This window comes from Antrostomus carolinensis, unplaced genomic scaffold (assembly GCF_000700745.2).
Source record: "Antrostomus carolinensis isolate BGI_N321 unplaced genomic scaffold, ASM70074v2 scaffold3853, whole genome shotgun sequence".
Lineage (NCBI taxonomy): Eukaryota > Metazoa > Chordata > Aves > Caprimulgiformes > Caprimulgidae > Antrostomus > Antrostomus carolinensis.
In genome coordinates this window covers 4,347-17,386 of record NW_010307100.1, presented here as the reverse complement: position 1 = coordinate 17,386, position 13,040 = coordinate 4,347, and the positions used below count along the sequence as shown (strand labels likewise).

General features: G+C 37.2%; 1 protein-coding gene across 1 annotated transcript in view; it reads right to left on the bottom strand.

The window, feature by feature from the left end:
- Positions 1 to 350: 350 nt before the first annotated feature.
- The window catches only part of LOC104522893 (collagen alpha-1(XII) chain-like), a gene marked incomplete at its 5' end in the record, with an annotated part of 16,633 nt that continues 3,943 nt past the window's right edge, over positions 351 to 13,040 (bottom strand). Inside the window, 6 exons of the mRNA XM_010165305.1 lie at positions 351 to 847; positions 3,230 to 3,400; positions 4,474 to 4,542; positions 5,610 to 5,798; positions 7,777 to 7,843; positions 7,945 to 7,980. Of these exons, the coding sequence (XP_010163607.1) occupies positions 666 to 847; positions 3,230 to 3,400; positions 4,474 to 4,542; positions 5,610 to 5,798; positions 7,777 to 7,843; positions 7,945 to 7,980 (714 nt within the window). The remainder of the gene's footprint in view (positions 848 to 3,229; positions 3,401 to 4,473; positions 4,543 to 5,609; positions 5,799 to 7,776; positions 7,844 to 7,944; positions 7,981 to 13,040) is intronic.

Here is a 13,040-nt window from a genome sequence, read left to right as displayed (position 1 = left end):
TTTGGCATAAATGTTACTGTGTCTACAAACAAGGAAATTTCAGGCATTATTAAACTGTATCCAGTTGATACAATGATTTCAGCTACTTAAGGTTTGTGGTGTTAAAGGAGATGTATAAGAGCAGTATATGCTCTGCGAAGTGTAACTAAGAACAGAAGAAAATGACAATGATATTGGAAGGAGAGGGAAATTTTCATTTCTTTCTTTTTTAACTAGATAATGCAGACCTGTAATCTGACCAAACTGCAAACATGCATTTGAAAAAGAAGAAAAATGTAGAGCTAAAGCAGATAGTCCTTAGAAAATTTGTGGCAGCTCTGTGGTTATTTTTGTTTTGGTTTTTTGGTTTTCTTTTTTTTTATTTATTTGTTTTTACACTGTTTTAATGAAAAGGCAGCACTGGGATAACTGGATGCACATATTAAACTGTATGCAGCCACTATAAGCAAAAGTATTTTACAAGCGTTTCCAGAGCAATATGAAGTCTCTAGGTATGCACATTGCTATCCCCGCATAAGCAAGATACAAAACAGAGGTGCGTCTGATAAGACCAGAAAGCTATATTGCAAAAGAAATTATGCACTCTCCCTGTGTGTATCTGCAAATGCAAGTATAGCAAAAACAAAAATCACCAACCAAAAAAACCAAAACAAGACACAGATCTTTTATGGGTTTGTTTGTGCTTTTCTTGACAGCGATCTTTTCCAGCGCATGTGCTCAGGATATTCTGGTGAATGCATTTCAACTCCATAGTCCTCATACTCGTCCTCTCTCCTTTCTGACTCCATAGGTACTATAAAGGGTTCACCTTCAGGTTGATAGGGTCCACTTTCAGGCACGTATGGTTCTGGTTGAAAATAGTTGTCCGATTGAACATAATAGTTATCGCATGTCTTTGAATCCACAAATATAATGAAAGTTAGTTTGTCTACATAATGTTAGTCCAATCTTATTTCTGTGTAATAAATACATAAATTAATAGTTCACTGGGGGTAGTTTTCAGTTTTGTTCATGAATACTTTTTGGCAATAAAATAATAAAAAAAAGTAAAATTCATTTTGAAAGGCTCTGTATTTATAATACACAAAACATTGCAGAAAGTGTCTTAAATTATTCAAGGAACCAATTGTAAAACTAAAAAAACAAACAAAAAAAAAGTAAATCAAATAAAGATATTACTTTACAGCTACTTCAGAAAATCCAAGCACTGGACTTTATTTTGAACTGCATAATTAGCAGGAGATATGGAGCAGGTAAAATGAACAGATGGGTTTGGCATATACTAGTTTTCTCTGAGAACGGGAAAGTAAGTGTAGACACAACTATCACCAGCGGCAATATACAGTACATGTCATTTTCTCGTGCTGTTCCTCGTAACAAACCGAGTTACAGCTGGTGCTTCAGGAACACCAAAAACTACAGCAAAACAGAAGAAAAATAATTATAAAACTTTGGTATTTATAACTGCAGTTACAGAATCCAACAAGATTACATATGAAAAAAGGCACATGACCTGATTCAGACATGTTGGTAACAAGCAACAGACAGGTAGGTTTCATAAGTTGTCAAAGATGTTATTCTGGCATATAGCAAGCAGCAGCAGGCTTTTATGCAAAAGCATCATGTAGAGTTGTTAACAGATTTTAGTGGATAGGGTCCCATACAAATCATTTACAAGCCACAATTAGTTTACTATTTACATAAGTAATTTCTCATTTACCAGGTTAAATCTGTCTCTTCTAATGGCGTTACCTTTGCTGGTTAGTAGTTTTATAAGCCTCCTTCACCACTGAGGCTTTTCATGGTCTGGGTCTTTTTTTAAAAAAGAAATACTGTCTATTTTATTACTGAAATGCAACAGGCTTAATGAATTGACATCACTGTCCTTTATCTCATTCACAATTTGTGTTAGTAAAAAGAATTCCCCCATTCTATGAGGCCAACATGGTTCAAAAACCATATCTGTGGTGAAATATCCATACGGACTCATTTTCTAATAAGCACGTGCGCAAACATCTCAGAAACAGGATTTTCATGTATTCAAACTGTAAGCAGCACTGGCGACTTAGAAAATGTGTTAGCCGAAACCTGAAACAGGTCAAAGATGATGTTAGTCTTTTAAAAAGTCCATCCAATGTGCAAAAACATACTTTCATCCAACTAAATACATAACAGTTAAGTCCCAGGCATATATTTATATATGTATACATAGTTGCTTACTAGAAAAGAGGACACTGCTGAATCACAGGTACAATTTTCTTTCTTTTTCATTTAAATAAGAATTTTCTGTGACATCTGCACAGTCACCTGGCTCTTTAACCAGCAGCACTTGAGTCTGCAAGTGTGTACATATATATATATATTTTCTTTTTTTATTTTTCTTTTCATGAGTACATGCAAAATACACTAACAGCAAACCATATCCAATAGTAGTATCACATACACTGATTTTGAGATGATGCAATGCATACATATTAATTTGTTAACAACGCTGTGGTCCTGCAGGATCCCCATGTTAAAATATATTAGAAACTTTTCAGTCAGAAATTGATGGCCGCTGTGACCTTTATTTTTGATTCAGCCTACTGTTTTAAGCTACATCACAGAGTGGAAGGCTGATATGACCCAGGGCTAATCAGAAACTCCATGGTGTTTAATTCAGTAGAAATTGTAGGACAGTGGCGTTTTTCAGTTGTCTACACTGTATCACCGAATGGATTTCCTTTGTGGAAATTTTTTTATTTCAGGTATCAATTTTGTATAAATAATCCTGACATTGCTCAAAAAGAGACACACGGAAATTGCCAACCACAGCATTCTTTTTATTTTTCAAGAGAAACATGGAGAATTCAACCTTGTTCTGAAGACGATTGGAAGGGGTGGGGATGAAGGGGGAAAAAAAGAAGAAGAAAATGGTCACTTAAATCCTATGAGCAACATTATCAACTACTAACTATCTATGTTTAAAAAAAAAAAAAAAAGACCAAAATATTTAGTTACTACTTCCTATTTAAAGTAAACCACACATAACATCAAGTAAATCTGCATCAAAGTCCAAATGACTGCTCATATATCTGCACATTACAATGAGGTAGGCCTGCTCGTTACGATCCTTTCCTTCTGATTCAGTATGTTCAGGCTAGCAGGACTGTCTCATGTAAAGCAGCTCAATATGAACAGCCACATCTCAGAACGCTATTTAAGGCAAGTTAAGTTGTTCATAACCTACCTGGGAATCCTTGGCCATTGTAAGGGATGCTAGCACACTGGGATGAATCACAATATCCTGGTGGCCCTGGGGGACCTCGAATACCCGCATTTCCAGGACGACCTGGTGGCCCTGGCGGTCCTCGTGATCCTGTGGAGCCTGGTGGACCAGTTCTAGATTCTCCTTGGGGACCTAATTTTAGAATTGAAAGGTTGGAGGGTTTTTTCTTTAAGAGACAGCTTGATAAAACAGCTAACATCATTACTGCTGTCTAGACTACACAGTCTAGGCTATGTCTTTAGTGAGAAAACACTTGCACTTTGTTGCTATATGGGGGTCAACAGAAAGGAAAACAAAAGAAAACTATAAATGTGACTCATCATTAGTTGCTTCCCTGTGTGTGGCTTACTTTAGGATTTATTCACAGAAACTGATTTAGTAAGGTTTAAGCCAAGTAAGAAACTTCAATGAATTTTCTGGTTTATTTCTCCTCCATGTAAGATACAAAGATCTCAAGGGAAACTACTAGATTAGACAAGAACACTGGACTGCAGTTAAAATATAGGAGTGCATTAATTCTGCTGTCCTGTAGCCCCAGGATAGATGAGGTAATGTTTTGGGGTTTTTTTTTTGGAACAAGTCTTATTATAGTTAGCAGAAAAATAAGCTTCAAGTAACCAGGGCTACAATTTGCTGCAAGCATCTTATGGGTCCTGTAATAAAAAGCCATGTTTAGCCTAGTAAACTACAAGCAGGGAAAAAAAAAAAATGTAGCTGATTTCTGCCAAGGCAACAGTGAGCAAAACTGCATGATAAAAAGAGCAAAACCAATGGTCAAATCATCTGACGCTATCATCTGGTAACTCTACATGTGGAAGTATTTTGTAGTGCAGAGACAATTTGTAGTTCTGTAATCACAAGTAAAAAATGGAACTAGATACTGCAAAAGTAGTATCTGATAACACTTACTGAAAAATCCATTAAATATTTGGACAATCTATTTTCATTAAATAAATTTTCACACAAGCAAGCATACTAGATGAGCAAATTACAAGAAAAAGATAAATATCTATTAGCCACATCCAAAAATCTTTCTAAATTCCCCTTTTTTGCAGGGGTTTCCAGTAAGCTCTAATACATGGCAAAAACATGAATTGGACAGAGTAAAACATGTTCATTCACCATATGTAATCTGGTTCCCTATGAAGAAATTGTTGTCTTTTTCTTTTACTATTCTGTAATCTGATTAAGCAAGAAATATTTACCAGGTGGTCCCGGCAAACCTCGCGGTCCTTGAGATCCAGTCCCTCTTTCACCTTTCTCTCCAGGCATTCCTACAGAATAATAATAATAAAAAAGCAATAAATACCAAAGGAAGAAAATCACATCAACAAATATTTCTTCATGCTCTCTCATTGATCTTAATATTTAGTTCCCATTATTTAATGTAACAAGGCTGGTCAAATCTTATTTTATACAGATGTTCAAATGTGCATTTGGGAAAATAATTTGGACATAAATATACTAACCTAAAAATTAAGTAGGATGCAGGAGTAATTCAGTGTGAATAAACTTTCTCAAATATAGAAAAGTCTTTGAAATACTTAAAACACCACAGAACCTTATTATTTTAAGCTATATGAAGGTTTTTTCAACCTTGCATACCTCTGCTATAAAGGATGCTTCATACTTTCTTAGAAGCAGTTATGATAAAATAAGTTTAAGAAAGAGCAGAATTAAGAAATCCATTCTTCCTTTTTTTTTTCCTAGTATTTATTAAAGATTATACTAAAATATATGCTAGAAAACACAGCACTGAGTCTATGCTACAGCAGAGTAGCTAGAATAAGCAAAGGCCACAACACAGTGCAGTACACATACTCCAAGTCATTGCAATGATCCAAGGTAGGCACAAAATAGGTTTACCCATATGCTCACACTCAGTGCAGAATTGCTTCCTTCCTTCAGAGTACTGCAAAGAGCCAAGGACGTAGACCTAATTCTTTCAACTCCTACTTTTTATTCTTAGTAATGACTCATTTTTTCTTTTAATCAGAGTTGTGTTACTCCAAACAGCCTTTCAAGATGCATCTGTTTAGTGCCAGAAGAGTTCTGAGAACATTGACTTTCCTGGGATATCCTGTGGAAGCCTGAGACAGCAGCCAAAATGTTATACCAACTTGCTTCATGAAACATGAGCAAGGGAGAGACAAAGGAAAGCAGTTACATAATTAACCTTATCCTCCAGAATATCAGTGTCCCCAGGCATTCCAACTGACCTAACAGGTTACTGCTAGATGTGAGCTTCCTAGTCAACATGGTAAAGGGATCAGACTGCTCCTCTAGCAGCCTCTGCACCTTGTCCACTGTGAAATATACAGGTGCCTTGGAATTTACTCACCTCTTTCACCAGGTGGTCCTTGGACCCCAGGAGGTCCTGGGAATCCTGGTCTTCCTCCAGGTCCAGGCTCTCCTCTTGACCCAGCAGCTCCTGGGGGACCAGGTGGTCCTGGTGGCCCTGGCTGGTTACGGTTTGAATAATAATCATTCGGGATTTGATTCAGCATTTGATTGAACCGGCTCATTTGGCCTTCAAAAGGAAAGAAAATTGTTCAGTAAACCATGTGAAACGAGTGAAAGTCTTTTATCAGAGTGGGAAGGAACAAAAAATTATCTATCGTCATTAGATCATATCCTAGTTCTCATTCAATAAATTAGTGGTGAACTGGTACGGAAGAATTAGAAAGTCTTAAGATGAATGTCTGATAAGAAGGCTGAACATAAATGGAGGATGGAGGGAAAAAAGGTAAGGGGGATTCTGGAAACCAATAACATTAACAGAAAATAATTTTAAAGCAATTGAAGTAACAAAATAAGCATTTGTTTACAATACTCTTGCTCTCAGAGTTCTAGTTGGAGGTTGTTTCCACACTGAAGAACAGAAAGCACTTGTTACACTTCAAAAGGGGGAGTATCACATTTCTATGTAGTTTTGGAGCTCTGAAGCTACCTAAGCCACAGTATAAATTATTCATGTGTAGAGCAAGCAGCATGCACTGTATGAAGTTGTTCTCTTAAGCCTGTAGGATGCATAGGCTTGTACCTATATACATTCTGCATACAGGCAAATTTCATTTCCAAAGAAAGGTGTCTGAAAAAAAACAACAGCATTATGTAGCTATGCAGAAAGGATCCCTTTATGGGGGGCCACATCTAGCCCTACCTGATGAGTGTAATGTGCTACTCCTAGCATAACCCTGAAGAGATGACCTGAATATCAAATAATAAGGCAGGGATGCTCAAACAAGAGATGCTAAAAGATCTCGGATAACACATCCTTATTCACGAATGTACTTTCCTTCCTGTGCAATGGGTAACTAATAGACATGTTTTAAATAGCAGCCATCACAGACATTTTAAAGGACATACTGTCCCTCTCTCCGTACACAAGCACTCTTAATGAACCAAAAGGTATATCTGTTTACTTCAGTCAGCACTTACCCTTGCTATAGAAATAATATTAAGAACAATTTATGGGCACATTTGTCTCTGTCCTCCTCTGCAGGTCTACTGATAGCAAAAGCACTGCCTCAGGAACAGAGAGAAAGCCGCTGTACAGAGCACTTTCATGGGATGCAGAGCTGCACTGTGTGGCAGTAGAGGACTGAAATTCAATTTAAATAAATATAATTTTTACTTGCATAGCACAGCTGATTCTGTGCAGAGTATTTACCCAACACTCATCTGTCTTTTCCTGCTAGCCAAGTACCTGCAGTGAGTATCCATGTTCTCATCAATTGCCTCCTCCTGAAGATCAGACGTGTTTAATGAGAAAATGTATACTGAAGGACATGGACCTACTGGAGCAAGTCCAGAGGAGGACTACCAGGATGATCAGAGGGCTGGAGCACCTCTCCTATGAGGACAGGCTGAAAGAGTTGGGGCTGTTCAGCCTGGAGAAGAAAAGGCTCTGGAGAGACCTTATAGCGGCCTTCCAGTATATGAAGGGGCCTAAAAGAAAGCTGGAGAGGGACTTTTCACAAGGGTAGGTAGTGACAGAACAAGGGGCAATGGCTTTAAACTGGAAGAGGGTAGGTTTAGATTAGATATTAGGAAGAAATTCTTGACTGTGAGGGTGGTCACACACTGGAACAGGTTGCCCAGAGAAGCTGTGGATGCCCCCTCCCTGGAAGTGTTTAAGGCCAGGTTGGATGAGGCTTTGAGTAACTAGATGATCTTTAAGGTCCCTTCCAACCCAAACCATTCTATGATTCTATGATTTTAGTGTCAAAGATGAGGTAATTTTGGGCCAGGCTGACAAAAAGAAAGTTATTTCCCTGTACAAAGCATTAGACTTGAACAGATATTTCTAAAGGTCACAGATTAGTAAAAAATTCATGCTACATTTTTTATCACCAAATCATTGGCACTGGACAGCTATCAGATCACTCAAGCTCTTGCTATGCTCTGTGGCCAGTATCCCTCACCTTAAATTTAAACAACTGCTTTCTCTTTTAACAAAGTAATAAATTACTATTATGAGAAACAAAGCAAGCAACACTGTTTACCATTTATCAGTTGTTCACAAACTTGTCTTGCAACTGCTCGCATCATGTTCTGAGAAGCAATGTCACCCTAAATAATTAAAACCAAAACAAGTGTTTTATTAGCAAGTGTTTAAAGACATAGTGTTTAATTTAAAAACCTGAGAAAAACTGACTTTAAAGCAGACTTACCCTGTCACCTTTCTCTCCTTTCATTCCAGGTGCACCCTAAAACAAATACAGTAAAAATAAAATAACTGAAGGATTATGTCATTCCACCCCACCTATAAGTTTGAGACATGCAATTTTAGATAACATTTTGACTCCTTCAGGAAGACAGACCTGGTCCTCCTTGAGCTTTACATTTCAGAGATGGTAAAAAAGGTGCCAGAAAAGGGTGGACAAGCAGTGATCTTTTGTGTATAATCAATCACAATGCAGATGCCAAAGAAAAAGATCTGAAGGAAAAATTCAAACTAGGGTCAAAGAAACTCTGTTGCTGGGAGCATACTGGCAATTTGAAAGTTGAATTTCTAGCATCACATTTCTGTAAATGGTGAGTAGTATTGTATGAATTATATATGACTGTTTAATTTTAAGTCTTAAGTCAACTCAACATTAAAGACAGTAAGTTAGGAAGAATAACATGTCTAGGAAGGGTAGCTGTTTCCTTAAATCCACAAGAAACAGACCCTGTGTTAAGCGAAAAAGCGCTATGCAGAGGTGACACATAAGATGGCGAGAGATGCCATTAAGTGCTTATTCTATTTATAATGACAGCTTCCCTGCTAATTCTCAACCATTTCTAGTCTTACAATACTCTCACAGGAGTCTTAGCTTGAGCTGCTCTATAATTATTGACATTTGCCAAGAGCTAACTTTTGTCTAACAGCAATTTCCATTTGCATGTGAATACTCTAGGGGTTGTTGTGGAGTATTTCAAAAATACTATGTAAGAAACCAATCAGAAGGAGTGATTCTTATTTTTATATATGTACATGTCTATGGCTGGAAAAACACCGGGTACACTGTAAAGGTGTTTTTAAATGCTGAAATGGAGATATACATGTGCCATCTACTCTGCAAACAAAATTTAGTGTGTGCACCTCTCACACAATGTTTTGAGATTTTAGCCTTATGTTTGCATTCCACTGCTAACAAAGAAAAGCATCCAGAGAGAGCAAACCATACTTTCCAAAGAAAATGTAATTACTATGCTTGGTATGATGGATTTTTAAAGATTTTCAAAATAGATAGCAATAATCTCAGAAGGAAGTTTATAACTTGCCTTGGTCTATTTGACATGATTTTTGCCACAGTTAAAGTTGCAGATGCTCATTTAAAATACACAGAAAAATAGATTCACAGTCATTTGTTTTATCCACTAAGTTGCCCTTTGAAAAATTTAAAAACCTGCAAAGTGTTTTAAAACTACTTTTTTAATTTTCACATCAAAATACAAAAGAAAAAAACAAAACAAAACAAAACAAAACTGCATTTACTGCAAGACTTGCTTAGGAAGCCATCAGGAATAGGCCTTCCAATGCTTTTGAATACTCACTGTGACAAATGCCACACGTGCCTAATTCCAGGTCAGTACAAACAAAATTTTGGCCAAAACTATGGCTCCTGAAGTGGCCAGTGTGAGTTTTACAGGTGACTTCAGTGGATGCAAAGTTAGGCCACAGCTGAGTCCTTCTAAAAATCTACTGTAAATTCACCTGCCAAAATGTGTCCAAAGAGCACAGGAGCTTAGTTAAGCAAAAAGGGGCTAGCATGAGATCAAGCAGGTTTCTACTTGTAGCCTGAGCTTCTATTTGAATAAGGCACATTTCAAAGGTGAAAGACCAGTTGGGTCGGCTGCTGCTCTGCATGGCTCTCCAAACAGGTACATACATCCTAAGTATTACTGCTTTTCACATTGTAGTATTTCTTTAAGGAGCCTGTTCATCACCATTAACAAAGCAAAGTAAGTGTGGGCCGCAGCTGTTTTTCATAATATTCCTACAGTACCCGCAATTAATTTCAACACAAGACAACAAATCATTCCACTGAGGTCACAGCAGATACAATTCAAATGTGGTGGCACTGTTTAATAGACTTCCATCAAGGTTTTGAGCAAACAAATTCCCATGGGGTACGTCAGGGTGTTAACTTAGTATGCAATCATCTGGGCTTCTCTGCAGCAGTATCACATACACCTACCCCATGACATGCCACAGAAAACATGAGGCAACTAATCCATCAGTGAGTTAAGTAGCTGGCATACGGTACATTTGCATCATGCATAATAGATCATTCATGCAAAATTAATTGTACAGACTCAAATGAAAGATTTAGAATGGCAACACCATAAATGTACCACTGGAATAAATTATGGAAAAATAAATTTGCTGACCAAGGAGACAGATACTAATATGTACACAATACACCCATCAAACTGATGAATATTCTTTCCCTTCTGTCCTTCGCTCATTCATCTATATCTTTCCTTACTCTGTGAATTCCACAAGGAAAAGGTCTGCTTTTCATTTTTCGCTTAGCAGAGCTGAAAAGAGCTGAAACAGACCATGGACTCATAAATGCCATAAGAACATAAATAAACTGAAACAATTACAATCACCAGGAAAATATGATATTTCTCTCTGTCATTCTCTAATAATTAACATTGTGGTAAATGCTGATGTGCTGAAGATCTAAAAGAAACATAATTTGACTCCCAGTTCACCAGGCATTAACAGCTCAGTCATAAATTATCACATGTACCTGAAATATCCATCAAAAAGAATTGCAGGTTTTTCACTTGCACTAGTCTATAACATGAAAATCTGGGGGTAAAAAATATTAACTACTTAATTGGTGCTTCTCTTTCAGTCTGAAACTTGTGAATGTTTGTTATTTTCTGAAAGCATATTCATTTGGAATTATCTGCTGGGTACATATTTATAATACCTGCTCATTCCTTCTAAGGCTTTCATGGTACAACTTTGTTTTGTTTTGACTGGAAGCAAATCATTCAGTATGTCTTCTTGTTTATTCACTGGGTTAAGTGCAGGTATCAGAAATCAGAATTCTGGTCTACTGTCCCAGCAATATTCTAGTAATTACTTCAAATGCCCTGTTTCCATGAATTCACTTGCTAGCACATTCACATACCAGAACTATACACAAAAGAAAAAAAAAAAAAAAAAAATGAAGCAAACTTAAAACGTTCAAATCCTACGTAATGTTTCCAGAAATATTTTTGCTGACCAGTCATGAAAAGTTCTTCAGGCTGTCTTCAGCCACAAGCCCTGTTGGTAAGACATGAAGGTGCTCTGGTAACAGAAGCACAACATTGCTCCAAAGTATTGCCAACAAAGGTCCCCCAGCTAGAAAAATGCTAAGGCCATTCCTTATTTATAAGTGATACATAGTCAACTTTACAATTCATTGAAAACAAATAAGCCTCCTTCTTCAACTTCTGATGTTGCAAAGATACAGTGATTTAGCCTTATGGTTGGAAATCTATAGGCTATTCCTAATTAATTTTAAAATTTGAAGATAAGAGGCTGACTGGCTGTATTAACAACAAAGTTCATTTTCCACCTGGATATTTTAGAAATATGATTTCCAGAAAATTATTACAACTGCAATTATTTAGTTGATATTTGCATCTTCCTCCCACTTGGTTATACTCTTCTTAAATTTCACTTTATTTTCTTTTAATAGAGATATTTTCTTTTAATAGAGAAAAACGTGCAATTTAGTGAACTGTTTGCCAGCATTTTGAGAAACAGCAGCTGCTGCTGACATTTTTTTTTGGTTGATATCCTACAATGAGGGAGTTACTCAGGGTCAGTGTGAGGAAAAGCTAGTTTATGCTGCATGTGGGATTTTTCTGAGCTGTGGGATGAAGGCTGGCTCTGCAGCAAAGTTCTATGGCTGAAGGACGACAAAACAAAGGAAGTTTTGCTATTTTTACTTTAAAAGATAATGCACTCAATTGTTTTCCCCAAAAGAATGTTTGCTCCCCACAAGAACCACTAGTTCACTGCTCCCAAAGCGATGTCTTTTTGAGACCTCATCTAGGATGTCTGCATAAGAGGGACACAAAACCAGTGAATACATGGCTGCAGAGAATGGAAAATACTGAAAAACTGCATTTAAATCACAACAAATATCTCACTTATCTGCTTGGAAGTACCCTCTAAAGGTTTTCATGGGCTGTTTGGTCCTGGAGGCATCAGTCTAATAGCATCTTGTATATAAAACATAAATGCCTTGCACTATTTCCTGGGGACCTTATAGATCATCAAAGTCAGATCCTGTTGTCACAGTCTGTTTTATAAACAACACAGCTCTACCTTAAGGTGACTTATTCTGCCTATCCAGCCATTACCATTCTCGCTCTTACATCTATAAAACAACAGTACTGGAACTTTTCTTCCCGATAGTCCAAGATCTTCTATTTCCTGTTACATTTATTCACAAAAAAAATGTACATCCATTTCTTCTTGAGTCAATATCCTCTTTTAGCTTAATGAATTTTTCTTACCCTTGCTGGTTGTTACCCTGTGATATATGTACAGACTACTACCAAATTCTTGCTGTCTGTCTGACCAGGCAGGCAGAGGACAGATATATTCGTTCCCTCTAGGATAGCCAGTGCTCAACTTTCAATAGATTTACTGACTCATTTGCGTTCTTACTGTTGCTTTCTTGGTCATTTTGTTACTACACTGAAAAAATACATAAGTTGTTCTTGGAAGTACTTATAAGCAGATTAAAAAGTCAAATTTCCTCTTTCCATGAAAATTCAGTTAACGCTTCAAGTATTAACTTGTTCTAGTATAAGTATACATTGAGGTAAAGAAATGTTTACAGCCACATTTGCGGTGCAGTCTGCCTCAGCTTAGCACATGAGTGGTATTCACATCAGGAAAGAGCTCCAATTGACTGCATTCACTGGGAACGCAGGTTCCTCATAATTTGCATGTAACTGCATACCTTTCACCTGGGATGTTTCTTGCTTTGTAGTGGTTTACTACCTGACTTGCACTGCATAGTACCAAAATTGCAGATCGTTCAGGTAGAAGAAAAAAGGCAGGATCTGGACAAAAATTATTTCCTTCTATTTGCAAGAGGCAACGTGGAGCCTCACTATCTTTCTCCAGGACAGGAAGTTACAAATTCAGGCAGGCCTGAGCTACATTCAGCACACGGCAAGTTGCATTTGGCCATTAGGCTGCACCTTTGGCAGTTCTAATTGTGGACACAAAGGAAAGCATTGATATTCTGTCCACCAG